The following is a 21418-nucleotide window of genomic DNA, read 5'->3' as shown; positions in this document are numbered from 1 at the left end:
TAGTGGTGTTGGTGTAGTAGTGGTGGTGGTGTGGGGCAGCAATGACTGGTTAACCTGAGGGGGATAAGCGCTGAAAGCTGTGGAGAAAAGAAGAGCGAGAGAGAGGGATTGCTGCTAATTATACATTGCTGCCAGTCTGGTTTCCTGCCCTGGATCTGTTTCCCCCAGGTGCAGCTAGTTGTGTGTGTGTGTGTGGGAGGGATCTTAACCTTTCGTGACAAGGATCCAAAAGAGTGTTCTGCTAAATGCCCTAGCGACACAACCCTCCTCCACTCTCCCATCTCTTTAGCTCACCTGTAAGAGGGGCTTAACAGCTTTCGGTTCCCTCCACACAAAAGCGCAAGGTGGTTACATTATAATTTCAGGTGAAGGGAGAAGGAGGAGGAGAGCAGATTTGGCAGGCTCAGAGCTCTGGGAACCAGTGTCAATGGGACACGTGGGATTCGCTGAGTCAAGGACAGGCGGGAGGGGGAGGTTTGAAGAGAAGGACAAAGGCTTGGCTGGCTTTATCAACAGTCCCACTCATGGATGCTGAAAAGGGTGTCAGAGTGTGCTTGGTTATGATAGAGTGAAACCACCTCTTGCTTTGGGTTAAAAGTTGGATTTGTGGGTCGAAACAGGCCTCCCTAACCAGAAATGGAGAGCTGCCTACTGGTGAGTGGACTGAATCCTTACCACTAGACCACCAGGGCAAACCTTTTGATGGCTTAAGAACAAAAGTATGTCATAATGAAGTGGCTAAACTCACCAAGTAATGACACCCTGGCCCTGCTTTCACATTTAGTGAATCAGAGACTTAGCCTTGCAATCCCTGACCAATGGAGAGTCGGCAGAATGTGCCTGTCCAGAGTGCAAATTATACGTGACATTTTAAAATGAATGAATAATTCCAGCACCCAAACAGTGTACTGTGCACTCGCGCCATTGGATGAATGGAAAGAGATATCTGTTACAAAACACTAAAAAGTGTAATGACATTCTGTAATTGTCATTGGGTCTACACTTTTACCTTTTTTGTAGTAAGAAAAGCTGGGACACCTGAAAAGGGTCTGAGATGCGAGACTGTCCCAGGATGACAAGTGCAGCCACACAGAAACATATTTACCACTCTAGCAGTACAAATGGCATTTTAAACAAATAGGATAATTATTAAATTAGCATTATTTCAAGTCACCCCCCCAAAGTTTGACTTTGTTGCATTTAGGGGGTCTGAGATCCCCCTGGGCCCCCGTAATTCAGGATGTGTCATTGCGTCTCTCTTTGGGTAATTAGAGGGCTTCCTCATCTTTCTGTCGGCTTATTGAGCTCCTGCTTCCTGCCATGGTGCTGTCGCTCAATAGTGTTATGAATTGCGGCATGTAGTGACCGCCCATGACCGACACCATGGCAAATCGCTCAAAAAACGTTTTCATTAGCCAACGGTGCCAATAATTAGCCCTGCACGCCATCACAACCTCAAATACTCTGACACAACGGTGCTTCAAGGCAAAATGTTCAAATATTTCACCCACATTTAACATCAGCGTCTGATGATAAACATCTAACAAATATGATCTTGCTCAATGCCAGCTTTCTTCAGAAAGCTTTTCTTTTTGAGACAGAAATATGTGTGCAAACAAACATGTTCATATGAGCAAGTAAGACATTGTTAGAAATGAAGGAGAAATAATACTCACAGGCACATCCACATACTTGGCAGCTGCTTTCACCTTTGAGGCAAAGGAAAGATACAAAAAAAAGTTCAACTGAGCAGATTCGGTTACAACAAATGACATGTTGCTTTTCTAAGGACTGAATGCAAAGGGTCCGCATTCTCTGGAGTGGAACAAAAAAGCTTACCGTGAAAGATAGGATAGAGGAAAAGAATGTCCCTTCGTCATATCTGGAGAGTTTGGCGAGAACACCGTCTAAAACTCCAGCAAACTACCAGGGGAAACAAGAAAATCAGACATGTTAGTTGCCATTTGTAAAAAGAAGGTGGAGTATGAATGACTTTCTTCTCTTCACATTTTTTATTGTATGCGTTCCGCTCTTCTTTTGGTTATAACATATTCTATCATATTTTGCATAGAATATGAGAACAATTAGCAGGTGTGACTGGATTATATCACACCTTAGTTCTATTTTACTAAAAAAGTGTTTCTTAATCAAATAGGCATTGGATTTGAGGTGGAGAAGGGCTGAAATATACAGTATCTATATGCAGGATTAGGGTTGCAAAGGGAGGGTATATTACTGGAAACTTTTAAAGTTTACCAGTAAACTACCAGGTATCTATTTTGGTATCTTTCAAGGATTTTATGAAATCTATCACAATACATCTAGTGGCCCTTTTAGATACTTCAGAGAATCACAGATGTCTGTAATAATCTCTTGCCCTCGGTGTGGCCTTGTCACATGTAAAATATATGAAATTATTAAATAAGGTTTAAAAAATTTAAATTTGTATGACAAAGCTGTAAAACATTAACCTAAATATAAACCATCAATTTAGTGACTACCATTGGTGTTTAATATGAGGGTTTCAGCATGAAATAGACTTTATATACTTTATATATATATAATTGTTTTTGTACAAACCTGTATTTATATGACTATGTCAATATGTATTTGTTGTTAATGTTTTAATGTCAAACTGGTGGCAGTTGTGAAAAAAGTACATTTTTGAAGAGTTAATTTTTCATTAATTAGGCTATTTTCTATTGAACCATATGGTTTATCTACTAGAAACTAATGGACAATATGGACACAAATATGATAAATGATTACTATATAAAACAAATATATAATAATGTTATTCAAGTATAAATTACCAACAGTTATGATAGATTGCCATAGATTTTCAGCTAATACTCCAAAATGACTGAAGATTACAGTAACTCTGGTAAATTACTGGTAGCTTTGCAACACTATGCAGGATGTAGTCATTGGGTCTGTATAGGATGTGCAGTAACATACCTTTGTGACCATGGAGGAAATCATGTCTTTAAACGCATCATCGATCAGGACATCGATTTTCGAATGGTACTGTTGCTGAGGGGGTAGGGAGACAAACAAACAGTTTTAAGATCTATGGTGAGGGAGATAAGGTAAAAATGATTCCTTCATTTTGGCATGCACGAACGAGCACGCACGCACACACTCTCTCTCTCTACCCTGACTCCCTACCCAAAACATTCAGCAGAGAAAATCTTCCCATGTAGCACCGGTGAGTTAAGCAGCTAATAGGGCCATTATGTGGCTGAATGGCATTCCCGCTCTCATTGGAAGGCAAAGGAATTCGAAGGATACTTTTTGTGCTTCCCCACAATTAGAGCAGCCTTGTGTTCCTCTAAAGCACCGGTCCAGCTGCGGAGACCAAAGGCTCACACTAGATTCAATTAATCCGCCATTTCATGTCTCATAACCCCTATATTCATGAGTATTTTTTACCCTCCCAAAAAAAACATGTCGCAGCCAAAAAGAGGGAGGGATAGAAAGGAGTGAGAGAGAGAAGAGAGTGAGATGGGGGACAGAAGAGGGAGGGAGAGCCTCCATTTGCGGCGTTGAATGGCTGCCTTCGACGCTCGCACGGCAGCCAGGGAGTTCATCTCTTGGCGACAATGCCCTTTCACGACGCGTCTAAAGAACACCCAAATTAAAAATTGCAATCAACAAAGCCTGCAGATCGGTGACAAATTGAGGGTGCATGGAGGTCACCATCGGCAGCCCTCATTTTCTTTTCACCTTTTTCTTCATTCCACGAAATGGCAGCTTCTTTCATAAACAGAATTTCAAGCGAATCTTAAGGACTTTTTTTTTATTTATTTTTTTACTTCAAATAACACTGCTGTGTTTGCTTTTTATTTTACAGAGGAGGCCGAATTGTGAGGTCCTTCTTCACATTAGAGAATATTAAATTGTGAGCTCTTTTGAAATGTGTGCACCACACCCAAAATTACAATAATTTATTTTTAAAACTTTTCTGGTAGCAAACTGCTAAGAGCCCAAGTTTTTTTATTCTAAGGTGCAACTGGCATTTCCAAATGTAAGCTTCCCATTCCAATGACAATAACAACAACATAGTTAACTGATCATTTCTTTAGACATGATGATCCTGGTGATATATTGGTATTCAGCAAGACAGTCCCAATTTGCAGACGCTTTTGATGAAGATATTCGATAAAGCATTCGCTGGAGAATGATTTCGGGGCAGAGCTATCTATGAAGTGTAAAATCACAAAGGGGGACATTCCTCCGTTCTATTGAAGTCTCCTACCTCAGCCAGCCTGTACTTTGAGAAAAAATTCATTTCTGATCTCCTAAAAGTTTAGATGACTTCTCCATTCAGCAGTTTGAATAGGAAGTATGATGAGCTGGCAATGGCAGACGCCATTCAGCGCGCAAACATCTGAAATGCCAGGATCTCTTTTGTGTCGATCAGAAGCGAGCACTCTGGCATAGACCGCTATGCACAAAGACATTCTCTGGTGAATGTGCAACATAGTGTTTGGATTTAGTTCAAATTGAGGTCCCTTTGAGACAAGGACCAGAGGAAGTTAAATTTGTTTGCATATATGAATGTGCTCTTAAAAAACACTGTTCCACCATTGTTCCATTCCATTAAAAAAACGAATATAATAAAAAGATCTGTAGCGGCAGGTAACCTAGTGGTTAAGAGCGTTGAGCCAGTCGAATCCCCAAGATGACTAGGTGATTAAATCTGCCAATGTGCCCTTGAACAAGGCATTTACCCCTAATCGTTCCTGTAAGTCGCTCTGGATAAGAGCTTCTGCTAATTGACTAAAATGTAAATGTTTTCAGTAGGTGTGAGCGTGATAAGGAGGGGACTAACAAAGAAAGCTGAAGGTGGTTTAAGATTCTACTAAGGGATGAAGAACACTTACCCATTGTTTGTCAATCTTGGATTCAAACAATGACGTGCAGGATGTATGAAAATGAAACCAAGGAAAGAGTGAAAGAAAAAAACAATCAAAATCATCACCTTAAATTCAATAGCATTACATGATTACAGTAAACAGCTTGCACACAATCATTTAATTTAGTTATTTTATTATGCAGTATGTGTGTATGATACAAAAAAAACAATTTAACACCCACAGGAAATTGTTAATATCTCTGCATATACAGTACCAGTCAAAAGTTTGGACACACCAACTCATTCAAGGGTTTTTCTTTATTTTTACAATTTTCTACATTGCAGAATAACAGTGAAGACATCAAAACTATGAAATAACACATATGGAAACATTTTCAAATAAGCAAAGAGAAACGACAGTCCATCATTACTTTAAGATATGAAGGACAGTCAAAACGGAACATTTCAAGAACTTTGAAAGTTTCTTCAAGTGCAGTCTCAAAAACCATCAAGCGCTAAGATGTAACTGGCTCTCATGAGGACCGCCACAAGAAAGGAAGACCCAGCGTTACCTCTGCTGCAGAGGATAAGTTATTTAGAGTTAAAACTTCTTCGGGGCAGGGGGTGCAGCATTTTCACTTTTGGATAAATAGCATGCCAAAATTCAGCTGCCTGCTACTCATCCCCAGAATATAAGATATGCATATTATTAGTAGATTTGGATAGAAAACACTCTGAAGTTTCTAAAACTGTTTGAATCATGTCTGTGAGAATAACAGAACTTATGTAGCAGGCAAAACCCCGAGGACAAACCATTCAGAATTTTTATTTTTTTGAGGTCACTGTCTTTTCAATGGGTTTTCCTAGAGACACCAGATTTCTAATGGACTTGTTTGCAGTTCCTACCGCTTCCACTGGATGTCACCAGTCCTTGGAAATCGGTTGAGGTTATTCCTTTGTGTAATGAAGAAGTAAGGCAATCATAAATGAGGGGCACATGAAGTAATTTGTTTGAGAGAGGCACGTTACCAAAAATGTTGCGTCAGTTTGTTTTCTTTTTGTATTGAACACAGATCATCCCGTCTTCAAATTGATCGATTATTAACGTTTAAAAATACCTAACGTTGTATTACAAAAGTAGTTTGAAATGTTTTGGTAAAGTTTACATGTAACTTTTGATATATTTTGTAGTGACGTTTCGCAAGTTGGAAGCTGTGTTTTTCTGGATGAAACGCGCCAAATAAATTGACATTTTGGATATATATCGACGGAATTAATCGAACAAAAGGACCATTTGTGATGTTTATGGGACATATTGGAGTGCCAGCAAAAGAATTTCGTCAAAGGTAAGGCATGATTTATATTTTATTTCTGCGTTTTGTGTCGTGCCTGCAGTGTTGAAATATGCTACTCTCTTTGTTTACTGTTGTGCTATCATCACATAATAGCATCTTATGCTTTCGCCGAAAAGCCTTTTTGAAATCTGACATGTTGGCTGGATTCACAATGAGTGTAGCTTTAATTTGGTATCTTACATGTGTGATTTAATGAAAGTTTGATTTTTATATCATTTTATTTGAATATGGCGCTCTGTATTTTCCCTGGCTATTGGCCAGGTGGGACGATTGCATCCCACCTGCCCCAGAGAGGTTTTAACTCAACCTCAGATTGCAGCCCAAATAAACGCTTCAGAGTTCAAGTAACAGACACATCTCAACATCATCTGTTCAGAGGAGACTGCGTGAATCGGGCCTTCATGGTCCAATTGCTGCAAATAAACACCTACTAAAGGACATCAATAAGAAGAAGAGACTTGCTTGGGCCAAGAAGCACGAGCAATGGACATTAGACCGGTAGAAACCTGTCCGTTGGTCTGATGAGTCCAAATGTGAGATTTTTGGTTCCAACCCGGCGTGTCTTTGTGAGACGCAGAGTAGGTGAACGGATGATCTCTGCATGTGTGGTTTCCACTGTGAAGCATGGAGGAGGTGGTGTGATGGTGCTTTGTTGGTGACACCGTCTGTGATTAATTTAGAATTCAAGGCACACTTAACCAGCATGGCTACCACAGCATTCTGCAGCGATACACCATCCCATCTGATTTGGGATGAGTTGGAACGCAGAGTGAAGGAAAAGCAGCCAACAAGAGCTCAGCGTATGTGGGAACTCCTTCAAGACTGTTGGAAAAGCATTCCAGGTGAAGCTGGTTGAGAGAATCCCAAGAGTGCGCAAAGCTGTCATCTCTGGAAAAGGATGGCTACTTTGAACTGAAAATAATGCTAAATGGAGAATCGCCATTGACAGTTATTTTTAGCCGAATACTTCATCTGAGTCAGGTATAACTACATTGTATGAGAATTATATACATGTCAATTTTAACTATTAACATACATTTCTGTAGAAAGTGGAAAAAGGATTGATAAGTATGCAATTTGCACTGAAGATGTCCATTAACACAGTGGTTCCCAACCTTTTTTGAACCGTGGCACACATTGATTGGATAAAACAATTCTGCGGCACACATTCTTTTACTAATAGTTGATTTAGTGGCAATGACCTCCATCTCATCTGAACCAAACTGGAAATCATAAATTTTTTTGTGACAAAGATGTGTTATAGATTAAATAGTGTTTATTAAAAATAAAAATAAATGATGATCCCTTGACACCATTCATTCCAATGTGAAGACTCAATAGTGCATGCACAATTTGAACTGCTCCAGGAAGTGATGTTGCAGGCTAGCTCAATGTTGCCCCCTCTCATTGAATAACTCAAGTTGAAGGCTGACCGGGGTACTGCAGGCTGCCATTAGCAACTCAATTATCCTTATAAGTTCTTCTGTGTGCGATTTAAAAATTATCGGTTCAAGAACATATATCTGGAGTATTAGAAGCAATTATTGGTGCCATGATTGTCATCCAAAAATGTTTTTATTTCCACGAAGATTCACCACGAAGAGTGCCATTTTTACATTCACTATATTGGGGATCTTGTTTTCTGCTAACCATGCCTGCAATAACGCTGTCGGCCTTGAACTTCCGTGGCTTCAATAAGAGGGGGCAGTCATTCTCCAATGGGTACAGGTTTTTATTTTTAAGCGTTTTTCTGCATTGTAAAGGTGCAACCACAGACATAAAGCCATGCTGCGTTTGTTTCTATAGCGGAGGCTGTTGTACTGCAAAGCCCAATCAGACTTGCCTGTGCTAATGGTTCTCACATGCAAAGTAAAATTGTGACTCGTTTCAGGAAACTAGGCGGGTCACTACTTCACAGGAGAGGCATTTGAATGTAAACTTTTTTTAAATTAAAATGCGTTTTTTGGCAAAAATGCCTTCTGAAATGTGAACTTTCATGTGCCTTAATAACAAACTTGAGTGCCATCGGTAAATACGAATAAAATTGTTAAATTATGAGCTTAGTTGGTTTAGCCACAGAAAAAGCCAGCAACCTTCCCGCTAGCCATGATAGGCTGAGATAATGAGTGATAAGGACATGCCAAGAGATGAGTTCGGATTGGTCTGCCATATAGCATGCTTCTGTCTATTTGAGCTGGTCAGTATGTGTAGGTAATCCTGTCTATCGCGGCTTTAAAAAAAAGTATAGCGTAGCAGAACTGCATAAGTGTTGCTCTCCACTTTCTGGAGGACCGAGAATTGAAATCAGTGGCATTAGAGTATGATAGCTAAGGAGATGGAGAAAACACTCTACCAACTAAGGGCAACCATGGCATCCATGATGTATATGGGTAAGATAGTCTAGCTAGCTACATTTTCAGATGTTACGCGTTTCTAATTTTGACAGAAAGTCGTTTTAATTTCAAGTTAAAGTGTACTAACGTTAGCTGGCAGGCTCGCTGTTATTATTCGTATCTCAGAACCATTTGCTTTGTTAGTTATAGCCTAATGTTAGCTAGCTAACATTGAACTTGGATGGTTAGCTACCTGCAGATTCATGCAGGGTAGTAACGACATGAGTTGGGATTATGGTTCATTGTTTACCTAGCTAGCTACATGTCTTAACAAAAGACTCCACTATGCAAGTAACCATTTCAATAGAATGTCACTGTGACGACTGTTGATAGACGTAGCTGGTAAAATAACTGACTGTTGATAATAACTGTTGATAGACGTAGCAGAATAACTGACAAATTTATGGATGCTCAACACCTGTTGAATATGGCCGGTGTCAGTAAAGCGTAAATTGTTGCCAGCAGCACAGTTGCAGTCACCAAAACTCTGGATAACATGAAAACAGCCTAACCAGCTCTGCTAGGGTGAGTAAAATGGTCAGTTAGTTGTTCTCTCATTTGTGTCTGGAAGTAGCTAGCAAGCTAGCCAACGTTAGCTTGGGAGCTTGACTGTTGTTGTTAGGACAGAACGCTTGGATCAACCCTTAAAGAGATGGGTGGGGCTAAAGCTTAAAAGAATGTGAATGATGCTGAATGGGTGTAGACAAAGAAGAGCTCTCCAGAGGTACCAAAAGTATGGTTCCATATTTATCACATTTCAAAGCAGAATTACTTATCCATTGTTCCTCAAATAAAGTGTATGATATACCATTTTGTAGCTCTGTGTCTCTGCTTTTATCCAATGTAAAAAACACATTTTTAATTTTGCTACGTAAGACCGAATCAAGGTGGTCGGTCACAATTACACAAATTACTTTGCTCGTGATGCTCGCCCCTCAAATGACACAAATGTAAGAGCAGCTCCAGCTCACCGGACTTGAAACAACGATACAGATGTAGAGTGCATTCGGAAAGTATTCAGACCCCTTCACTTTTTCCAAATGTTGTTACGTTACAGCGTTATTTTGAAATTGACTAAATTAATTTTGGAATAAAATGGATTAAAATGTTGTTTTTCCCTCATCAATCTACACATAATACCCCATAATGACAAAGCAAAAACAGGCTTTTAGACATTTTTGCAAATGTATAATAAACTGAACTATTACATTTACATAAGTATTCAGACTGTTTACCCAGTACTTTGTTGAAGCACCTTTGGCAGCGATTACAGCCTGGGGTCTTCTTGGGTATGACGCAACAAGTCTGGCACACCTGTATTTAGGGAGTTTCTTCCATTCTTCTCTATTTTCAGGTCTCTCCAGAGATGTTTGATCGGGTTCAAGTCCGGGCTCTGGTTGGGCCACTCAAGGACATTCAGAGACTTGTCCCAAAGCCATTCCTGCATTGTCTTGGCTGTGTGCTTAGGGTCGTTGTCCTGTTGGAAGGTGAACCTTCACCTCAGTCTGAAATCCTGAGCTCTCTGGAGCAGGTTTTCATCAAGGATCTCTCTGTACTTTGCACCGTTCATCTTTCCCTAGACCCTGACTAGTCTCTCAGTCCCAGCCGTTGAAAAACATCCTCACAGCATGATGCTGCCACCACGCTTCACCGTAGGGATGGTGCCAGGTTTCTTCCAGACGTGACGCTTGGCATTCAGGCCAAGGTGTTCTTGTTTGTCAAGGTCTGAGAATCCTTTAGGTGCCTTTTGGCAAACTTCAAGCGGGCTGTCATGTGCTCTTTACTGAGGATTTGTTTCCGTCTGGCCATTCTACCACGAAGGCCTGATTGGTGGAGTGCTGCAGAGATGGTTGTCTTTCTTGATGTTTCTCCAATCTCGACAGAGGAACTCTGGAGCTCTGTCAGAGTGACCATTGGGTTCTTATTTTTATTTAACTAGGCAAGTCAGTAAAGAACAAATTCTTATTTACAATGACGGCCTACACCGGTCAAACCCGGACGACGCTGGGCCAATTGTGTGCCGGCCTATGGGACTACCAATCACGGCCGGTTGTGATACAGCCTGGCGTCACTAACTGACCATTATACAATTTTAGAATAAGGCTATAACGTAACAAAATGTGGAAACAGTAAAGGGGTCTGAATACTTTGACTGCACTGTAACCATGTGCCAATCAATGAATTATCTGAATTATATTCCATGTTCAATCCACAGGTCATGTTTATAAGTGAATGTCCCCCAAAAATATAAAGATTAGTAAAAGTTTCACGGCACACTTATGAGTCCCTCAAGACACACCAGTGTCCCGAGCCACATCGGTTAAAAACCACAGCACTGTGTGTTAAAAGCACATAGAACATCACAAAGGAAGGCATCATTTGAAAAATACATGATTTCCTCTGAAAATAATAAAAGCAGAATAATGTATATATATATATCTTTACCTTGAGTTTCGCAACATCCTAACAAAAGGCAATGAAAAAAAAAATATCCTCAAAATAATTTTACTGTGAACTATTATGCTTTCAATGTGCAATAAACCTTCAAAAAACAGTAATCCGAGAAACAAGAAGAATTGAACACATTTCTTGTTAATTATCCAAGGTGAATTGCTATATCCTATTTTGCATACCATAAGTAGATCAGAAATACAATGTTTATTTGCTAAGCTACATACACTACATGGCCAAAAGTGTGTTAACACCTGCTCGTCGAACATCTCATTCCAATATCACGGGCATTAATATGGAGTTGGTCTCCCCTTTGCTGCGATAACAGCCTCCCCTTTTCTGGGAAAGCTAGATGCTGGAACATTGCTGCGGGGACTTGCTTCCATTCAGCCAAAAGAGCATAAATAATACAGCGATTGTATGCTGTAGCGTTAAGATTTCCCTTCACTGGAACTAAGGGGCCTAGACCGAACCATGAAACACAGCCCAAAAACAATTTTTCCTCTTCCACCAAACTTTATAGTTGGCACTATGCATTGGGGCAGGTAACGTTTTCCTGGCATCCGCCAAACCCAGATTCATCCGCTGGACGTGTGATTTACCACTCCAGAGAACTCGTTTCCATTGTTCCAGAGTCCAATGGCGGCGAGCTTTACATCACTCCAACCAATGCTTGGCGTTGCGCATGGTGATCTTGGGCTTGTGTGCGGCTGCACAGATGGAAACCCATTTAATGAATCTCCCGACGAACAGTTATTGTGCTGTCATTGCTTCCAGAGGCTGTTTGGAACTCGGTAGTGAGAGTCACAACTGAGGACAGACAATTTTAAAACGCTACGCGCTTCAGCACTTAACAGTCCCGTTCTGTGAGCTTGTGTGGCCTACCACTTCGTGGCTGAGCAGTTGTTGCTCCTAGACGTTTCCACAATAACAGCACTTACAGTTGACCGGGGCAGCTCTAGCAGGGCAAAATTCTCACGAACTGACTTGTTGGAAAGGTGGCATCATATGACTGTGCCATGTTGAAAGTCACTGAGCTCTTCAGTACGGACCATTCTACTGCCAATGTTTATCTATGGATATTGCATGGCTGTGTGCTCAATTTTATACACCTGTCAACAAAGAGTGTGGCTAAAATAGCCGAATCCACAAATTTTAATGTCTGTCCACATACTTTTGGCCATGTAGTGTATGTGCACCTAAACTATAGCCTACTGTATCCTATCAAAACTAATTTCCTGTTATATATATAAGTATATATAAATATTTCTATTTTATGAATAATCAAATCCTCCTGCTGTAGGATTATTTTACTCCTGGAATGGAACTGGTCAAATTAAGATCCCACACCCGTAAATCATCAATGGTTCAGACAGTATAGATAATGATCTTGGACAGTATTTAGCACAGGTGAAACAACACCTTGCCATATCATAATCACCTCCATAATTAATGCATTCATTCAATTAGGGCAATAATGACCATGGAGTTGGAATCTAAATTGGAATCAGTAGTGTACACTGAGTGTACAAACCTGAGTGCATCTGTTCGGCTATGAATCAACATCCTCAGGGACTTGAGGAGAATGGAGCTGAAGGTTAAGGGGACAGTGAGCTTAGCTCTCTGTAGAGACACTGTGTAAATTGTTGCCGGGTAGCGGAGGGTTAGCCTTTAGCAGGGTGAAATGCTGTAATGGAGAGATCGAGAGCTCATTCAGCCACATCGATTTAGAGCAGCTGCTGCACGTTACCACTGATCTGGACGTGATATAAATGCGCCCATTGCAATGAATGTTTTGGCTGCAAGGCAGTCAAGGTGATATGAAGATTACTGAATCTGTTACAGACCAAAGGAAACTTTAGTTCTTGAGCTCTTGAGGGAAACTCAGGCAAGGTAGGGAACAATATCTGGTACTGTTGTGGTGGTATATTGCACTTATAACCAATGTTTCCTCAATTTTTGGGGGGCACAGAGCAAATTTGAGGTCTGCTGAGCGCAAACTTGAATGTTGTGAAAATTCTGTGCAACTTCCAGTGCGTGTTTACTGTGAACACTGAGGCTGTACCCGCTTTAAGTTAGAGTTTTAACAGTGGCCAAGTAGGCTGCTGTGGCTATTTGATTATAATGTAGGCCTACCAGAGTGGTCTACCATAAACAACAATGGAGAAAAAGCATCCCATTACATTTTTACATGGAAATTGCTGTTCAGCCTACAGTAGCAGCCAATGTGTGGTGTTCAATGTTGGCCTACATTCGATTACATTTTTGAAAAAAACATGCAGGGCTTGACATTAACCTGTTTATCCAAAATGTTGTTTTGTTTAATGCAAGAACCCACTTTACAAAACGCATTATTATTCTCATACCATTATTACAGAATCAGACAAATTAAGCTATCCTCTGCCTATTGGCTACTTAGCTTATTCAAGCCTGTCTCAAAATACCACACTGCCCCTTTAAGACAAAAAAAGGTCTTTAAACTGACTTGCTTTTAAAAGATGTCTAGAAATGTACACTCCCTATTACTGACAATAAATGATGTATAACTGGGCTAATAACTCACTAACGGGTTAGAGCCCAGGCTCTGTCGCAGCCGGCCGCAACCGGGAGGCCCATGGGGCGGTGCACAATTGGCCCAGCGTCGTCCGGGTTAGGGAGGGTTTGGCTGGCAGGGATATCCTTGTCTCATTGCGCACTAGCGACTCCTGTGGCTAGCCGGGCGCAGTGCACGCTGACACGGTCGCCAGGTGTACGGTGTTTCCTCCAACACATTGGTGTGGCTGGCTTCCGGGTTGGATGGGCATTGTGTCAAGAAGCAGTGAGGCTTGGTTGGGTTGTGTTTGGGAGGATGCATGGCTCTCGACCTTCGCCTCTCCCGAGTCCGTACAGGAGTTTCAGCGATGAGACAAGACTAACTACTTCCAATTGGATACCACGAAATTGGGGAGAAAAAAAGGGGTGAAAAAAACCCTCATTAACTAGCAAAGGATATGAACTAAATGTGCACGCACACGTGGCTACATGTAGCTCTCGCTTTGATCTCAAAACAAGCGTATCTAGTCACGACCGCTCATGCTGTGAACACAGTTCAGTTCAAAGTAAATGGCACAGATCCATATATGGCAATGGTCTATTTTCATGTAGGCCTACTGATTGGTTATGCGAACCGGTCTGTGTAGAGTATGGGCTGAGTCATGCCGGTCAATGCTATACAATCCTACTCCAATGCATTCTGCCTTCAACAAAATCTCTTGCATAGTTAGTTTTGCACACTAAATCTTGCATAGCTCACTTTGTTTCGATATGTTGCATTGAAAGTGTCTAATATTGAGTTAATTCAACCACAATTGCCACAATAAAGGGAAACGTTGATAGTGTTAACTAACAGGGAAAACTAGAAAGTTGAGTGAAGTTCAATCTCGTGCTTCTCTCTGTGGGCTGATATTTCTTCTGCCCAGCAGGCCCGGGGAGTTGCGCGGTAGTCTCGGCACTACTGTGCGCCCGGGCGCAGCTTAGAGGGATCATCGCTTATAACTGCTGAGGGCATGTAGGGTTGTAGGTTTAAAAATATGAATGAGGCTCTGTCCATTCTGTTAACTACATTATATCCATTGTTCGCTACACTTGTTAGTTAAATAACGAAACAACCTGGATTTACGTAGTCAAGTATGTGATGGTTTTGCATGCAATGCTGGAAATTTGTGATCAGTTTGTGCGGTCAAAGAACAGACAATAAAGGTTGAGTGTGGTCGTACCTCTTGATCGGAGTCCAGCACACAGAGTTTGGCGCACTGCTTCTTGGCGTCCATTAGCATGTTGAACATGGTGCACACCGACAGCGACACCCGGAAGTCCGTTGACTTGCTGGCCTTCTGCATCTTGGAGTCGAAGGCGGCTTTCGTTCTTCGGGTATAAAAAGACAATTGAAAGGTGTTATGATATGGTTAATTCCTAGGGGGCTATGGAAAACACTGTTCAAAACCACATCACTAAACTCTTCCTCATTATCCTCAGTAATATCTCAGTTATAAACCAGGTATGCAGTGGTAAATGCTTAACCCCCAACCCATCACAGGTGGTGACGTCCTCCTGACCTCTGACCTTTTGACGCAAGCCTCCATCATGTCGCTGGCCATGAGCTTCAGCCTCTGCTCCAGGTGTTTGGCAAACTCTGGCTCGGGCCAGTGCAGGTCCAGGACAAACATCTGGAGGGCATCCAACTTCCAGAAGAGGTCCTCTGAGGTTGCTGAGCCGTTACTAGGGGTTGGGGAGGGAAGAAGCCAAATATTAACTTTGCCAAGCTTCATGGAAGTTCTGTCAGTTAAACATGAACAAATGAAAACTGAGTTACAAAGTCTGGGGTGTTGTGCTCGAGGGTTTTAAGTGAAGTACGGATGTTTTCTTGTATTACTGCTCAATAACTGAACACGTTTGACAATTTACATGCTTCACAGTTTAACATGTCAGAGTTGCATATGACATGTTCTTAAGACACACCCAACAGTTCCTGAACATGTTCTACAGTGACTGAACACACCCTGCTGTCAAAGTGACTGTTACTAAGGAGACTCTCAGCACATAGACAGATGGGTCTCCATCGCCACCTTCTCTCCGGTGTCTACACCTCAACACATGGCAACCGGTGGCTGTAACCAGCATCCAAGTGTACAGCGAACCAGAGCGAGCGAGGGAGAGAGACAGAGGGTGAGGGGTGGTGAAGCACACTCACTCACTTTTCTCACTTCGCCTTTAAAAGACTTACCTTCACATGTGGGAATAAATAATTTGAGCAAAATCCGCGTTGCAATTAAATGCTCGCTCATATCCCCCCCTCATGACTAATTAGGAGCTCTCTTCTCCGAACGTCCCCTCTCCCGGGGGAATGGAACGATCCCCCACGCCCGTCTGTGCTCGCTAACGAAGTGCCAGTTTTTTTTTTCTTGAGCGAGGCAAGGGTAGGTGGGTGGGTGGTTTGAGTCTCCACTGTTTCTACTGGGCCCTCAGAAGTCAACTTGTATTGTGATGCGGCAGAGTCGCGTGGAACTTTTTTGCCTGTTGTTAACGAGCTAGGTTGTTTACATCATGTAGAATGTGCTAATCAGACACTGACATTTTTATTTTCAGGTCTACGTAGTCTGTAGAATTCTCACAAACGATCCAGGAAACCGAACCAGGGTACTGAATTTCATACGTGAAAAAGCCCTTAATAATTTTGCTTGTGGGGGATCTTGACTGCTCATTTATGACAAAGGTTTGAGGAGAAAATGGTCACTTGACAAGTGCTGAAAACAGTTTCATAACAGTCCCAAAGACCAGCTTTGCGGTTTCGAAGAAACATATTCACTGAAATCTGCAAAACGGCTACGCCTACTTACAAAATGTCGGGTAAATTAATTCCTTTCAAGCTGAAATAAGAATCCCATTTCTTATTTAACATTCATTAGGCATGATATACTTCACAACTCAGTGCTTAACTGAGCTGAGAATTGACCAGCATACCGTAACATCACAGTTATAAACAGGTGTCTCTGATACTATCCAATATACAATAAAAATACCTGAAATATGTTGGACGTGTGCACAAAAAAACATGCCACAGCCGTTCCTGATCAAAGAGCCACAACATACATTTCACAAAAGAGATGCTGCTGTGCCACAAAACATTTGCCATGCTGCACCACATAACACAACAACCCTCACAAGACAACAAAAACATGCTTTTATCTTGATATCAAAGAAGGTATCAGTCTGAGGTCATCAAAAGGGGCAACCAATCCCAGGAATATCTGGGCCACCTGAATTGCACAGTTAAAAGCCTCAGTAGTGGTAGACATACTGGTCTTACTATTAACATTTAAACGTGAGGGCAGATTTTCAAGTTTCACACTTCTACAAAATGCATTAAGCTAGTTCGATAGTTAATGGCATACCATTGGCAAAGGGAAGTAATAGAATGCGAAATAGTGTTCTTGAATTGGAGAAGTTTGACAATAACAAGACAACCACAGCACAGTCCATGCCACAGTGCCCCACTAGGTCTTGCGGCAGCCCATACACACGTGCTGTCACACAGCGGGCCCATCCAGGAGGGTGCTGAGAAGCTCGGCATCTGTGGGAGATTGACTTTGGGCAGAGGCACGCTCGGTAGGTTGTTGGTTATTGTCCTGAAAAGAAATGAACGGCAAACCAAACCAAACGACAAAGAAAGATGCGACAGAGACAAAAGACAACAGAGAAATCCCACTGAGTGTTGATGCTCCAGACTCCATGTGGTTTTGTGCCTCGTCGGTGGATGTTATCTAACCTACACTACACACACTTATTTGTAGACATAAAAATGCAGACAGAAATATTCTAGGCTTGCTACTGTTCCTGATGTAAAGCACATCTCTGAGCTTAAAATATCACAACAGAATGCAACTAATGACTACATTGAGGGGGGGTCCTTACTTGACGGACTGCCAGGTTTCCTGCTCGAAGCCGCGGTGGATGGACTGGGCGATGGAGGATTCCATAAGGTCTATGTAGCGCACCACCAGCGGGATGAACAGGTCCTGCAGGTGTTTGTGGAACATGCCATTGCACAGGTGAGCTGGGGAATGAGGAAGGAAGTACAAAATAAATTCAAAGGTTTTGAATGTCGGCTTGAAGGTCTTTATACAGTTCAAGTGCTAGACTAGTTAAATCACGGTCCTTCCCTCCCACAGTCCACATTATTATATTTGCATAAAAATTCCATATTTTCACAATGTCCTGATATGCAAAGGAAGAAGGAGAAAGAAGAGGAAAGAGAAGAGAAAGATGCTCAGAAAGTCAGATTAAGACACAAAGGACTCTATTTGAACAAACCTAATGCGATTGTAAATCTTATGTCCAGGGGTGTTTTGCTATTTTCACAGGGGGAATTATGGGCGCAATAGCCATCTGTGGCGCGAAAGGGCTGGGTTTTGATTAATAAATAAGTTGTAGGTGTGATGAGGGCTTGACCATTCACAGGCCAATCAACATGTTCGATGGCTTAATACTGCATGTATCGTCTGGGGGGCACAGAATATGGGGGGGCACAGAATATTCTCATCCTAGTCCATTATATATTGATACCGTTTATTAAATAGCATAGGTTACAGTAATGAATAATAGCAACAGGAAAATACATCCAGTTTTTGTAATATATTTGGAGTGTTGGCAGTCAACATTGTTGTAATTGCTTCAATGAGTAGGCTTAAAGGCCATACATGTCTTTATGCATTTGTCCTAAAAAATGTTTTTATACTAGCCTCCCCTTAAAATGTGTGTGAGGCATGTTCGCAATAAGCAAGATATAGGCTTATGTACCATTGAGATGGCATTATAGGACTGAATCATTTGAATATGTTCAGAGGAGCATTATAGGACTGAATCATTTGAATATGTTCAGAGAAGCATTTTAGGACTGAATCATTTGAGTATGTTCAGAGGAGCATTATAGGACTGAATCATTTGAATATGTTCAGAGGAGCACTAAAGGACTTAATAATTTGAATATGTTCAGAGGAGCATTATAGGACTGAGTCATTTGAATATGTTCAGAGGAACATTATAGGACTGAATCATTTGAATATGTTCAGAGGAACATTATAGGACTGAATCATTTGAATATGTTCAGAGGAACATTATAGGACTGAATCATTTGAATATTATAGGACCATGTAAATTGTGAAGTCTACAAAAGCATGACGGTAAAAGCCTCATGAGTAGACCATTTAGAAACCTGCTATTGATAAAAAAATGATATTTTTTTTGTATTTATTTCATATCTTATCACCTTTAATGCTGCATTGTTGGAAATGGACCCGTAAGCATTTTACTGTTAGTCTACATCTGTTGTCTACGAAGCATGTAACAAATACAATTTTATTAGACATTTTATTTTGATATGGTACTTGGCTAATGCATGGCCAGGATAAGAAAGACATTGGTGTTGAACCCACTTTCATTAGAGTAGGGTAAGGGTAGCCTACTGAGGGATTTGTTTTTAATCAAATGAAATGGAAAACAAGCAATAGTTAGAGGAATATACAAGGTTCTCTGGCATCATCTCATCTCTTGTTCCATTATGGGCATTTAGATATGTAGCCTACATACATATAGTGCATTTGGAAAGTATTCAGACCCCTTTACTTTTCCATATTTTGTTACGTTACAGACTTATTCTAAAATGTATTTAAAAAAAATCCTCATCAATCTACACACAATACCACATGACAAAGTGAAAACAGGTTTTTAGACATTTTTGCAAATGTATTAGAAAATAAACAGAAACACCTTATTTACATAAGTATTCAGACCCTGCTATGAGACTCAAAATTGAGCTCAGGAGCATCCTGTTTCCATTGATCATCCTTGAGATGGATTCCAATCAAGTTGTAGAAACAACTGTGGTAAATAAAGTTGAGTGGACATGATTTGGAAAGGCACACCTGTTTATATAAAGGTACCACAGTTGACAGTGCATGTCAGAGCAAAAACAAAGCCATGAGGTCAAAGGAATTGTCCGTAGAGCTCAGAGACAGGATTGTGTCAAGGTACAGCTCTGGGGAAGGGTATCAAAAAATGTCTGCAGTATTGAAGGTCGCCAAGAACACAGTGGCCTCCATCATTCTTAAATGGAAGAAGCTTGGAACCACCAAGGCTCTAACTACCCTAGAGCTGGCCGCCCGTCCAAACTGAGCAGTCGGGGGAGATCGGTTTAAGTCAGGGAGGTGACCAAGTATCAGATGTTCACTGACAGAGCTCCTCTGTGTAGATGCAAGAACCTTCCAGGACAACCATCTCTGCAGCACTAAATACCTGCTTTTGCTTTGTCATTGTAGGGTATTGTGTGTAGATTGATGAGGGGAAAAAACAATAATACATTTGAGTATTTTTTGAGAGAGAGAGAGCGAGAGAGAGAAGACAAAGGAAGAGAGCACATAGGACTCATGTTGGTCTCTCAGGGCTTCATTAGTCCTAATTTCCCATCACTCTGTTCCTTCATTTCCCATTATTCTGTTCCTTCATGATTAACACTTGCCTTTTTACCCTCCTGAGAGCCCACGGCTCTTCTCCCAACAAGTTCCTGCATCACGCAACACATGCAGACACTAAAGTGAGCATTTAGTTAATCCTTAGTACACGTGGATATTAAGACCTGGTGTGATAAATGAAATATGTTTTGTTCACACTACAAAACAATCATTAAAACGTGGTATTACAAACAACAATGCTTCAATTCTGACTATGTATTTGTTCATTTATCACACAGTATCAACATAGCCTCTTTTCACCTTTCTGTACATGTTTATAATTATTCGCATATGTAAAAATATATATATTTGTGTTTGAGGCAAGTATCAGACAACAGCATTTGACAACATGGAGATCCTGAATGATTTAGGATTGGTCCCCCGACAGTTCCTACAAGGCAGACTTGACCTTGCAGGTCTATAGCTAAGCAACTATGAAAAATAAACTCACAAGTGGAATTGCAGCCTTTTTTCTTTTATCCTAACAATATCATCAGCTTAGACATTTTACAACTATTTTATCTCATTCACTACAGGCATCATTAATCAAAAACAGGGTCCTCATCTGCAGTAAGTCAAAACGAAAATGTTCCTCATTACGTTACTCTTCAAATCAAATAATTGTTATGACAGTTGGAATAATTGCAAGATTAATGGAGAATGGTAATAATAGAAAATGGAGAAGAAAAAACCCACAATAATGATATTTTGCCTACTCCTTACATAATTAGAATTTTATTTTTTTATGTAATTGCCCTTGAGCTGCCTGTCTTTCTGCTCTGGGTGAGGCTTACATAGACAATGTAAAACAACACTTCAGATGTAGCCAACTCTCACTTGGCAATGAAACAAAGGCTCAGAGCTAAGAGTGGATAAGGGAGAAGAGAGAGGGGGAAAGTATGAGAGAGAGAGGGGGAGAGAGAGAGTTTGATAGTACACACAAGGGCAAACACCTGGATGCCACACTGACTTTACACTCATGGAATTAAAATAAGTATTACACATGGTGGAAGCAGGTCAATAGTACTGAGCGATTAACAAAACATGCTGTCAGTTAAATTTTATGAATTCCATTTTGTTCGTTTTTTCCTATGAGCTCAATGAGCAGTTTCTCTAGAGAGAAATCGGATCAAACCCACACTGTGCAATGTAATAGGGAGTTGTAGTTTCCAACAAGCCAGTATTATACATAATTTAGCGCAGAAAACGTGTTAATTAACTGCAGTGACCATAATCCATTGTGCGCCTATTTGTCCGGTCTGTGTGGGTCGATACGGAGAGAAAAGACAGAAGACGCACAATCGAGAGGGATAGTGA

At 41.0% G+C, this 21418-nt stretch overlaps 1 protein-coding gene across 1 annotated transcript in view; it reads right to left on the bottom strand.

Annotated features, from left to right (window-relative positions):
• The window catches only part of LOC120052381 (calcium-dependent secretion activator 2-like), a 245685-nt gene that overhangs the window by 44981 nt on the left and 179286 nt on the right, over nucleotides 1-21418 (bottom strand). The window contains exons 19-25 of the mRNA XM_038999251.1: nucleotides 17508-17649; nucleotides 15159-15314; nucleotides 14813-14960; nucleotides 4887-4901; nucleotides 2959-3033; nucleotides 1840-1923; nucleotides 1677-1709 (exon numbers count right to left, since the gene is read on the bottom strand). Of these exons, the coding sequence (XP_038855179.1) occupies nucleotides 1677-1709; nucleotides 1840-1923; nucleotides 2959-3033; nucleotides 4887-4901; nucleotides 14813-14960; nucleotides 15159-15314; nucleotides 17508-17649 (653 nt within the window). The remainder of the gene's footprint in view (nucleotides 1-1676; nucleotides 1710-1839; nucleotides 1924-2958; nucleotides 3034-4886; nucleotides 4902-14812; nucleotides 14961-15158; nucleotides 15315-17507; nucleotides 17650-21418) is intronic.

The sequence above is a fragment of the Salvelinus namaycush genome, chromosome 8 (assembly GCF_016432855.1).
Source record: "Salvelinus namaycush isolate Seneca chromosome 8, SaNama_1.0, whole genome shotgun sequence".
Taxonomy (NCBI): Eukaryota; Metazoa; Chordata; class Actinopteri; order Salmoniformes; family Salmonidae; genus Salvelinus; species Salvelinus namaycush.
This window is presented reverse-complemented; position numbering and strand designations above follow the sequence as displayed.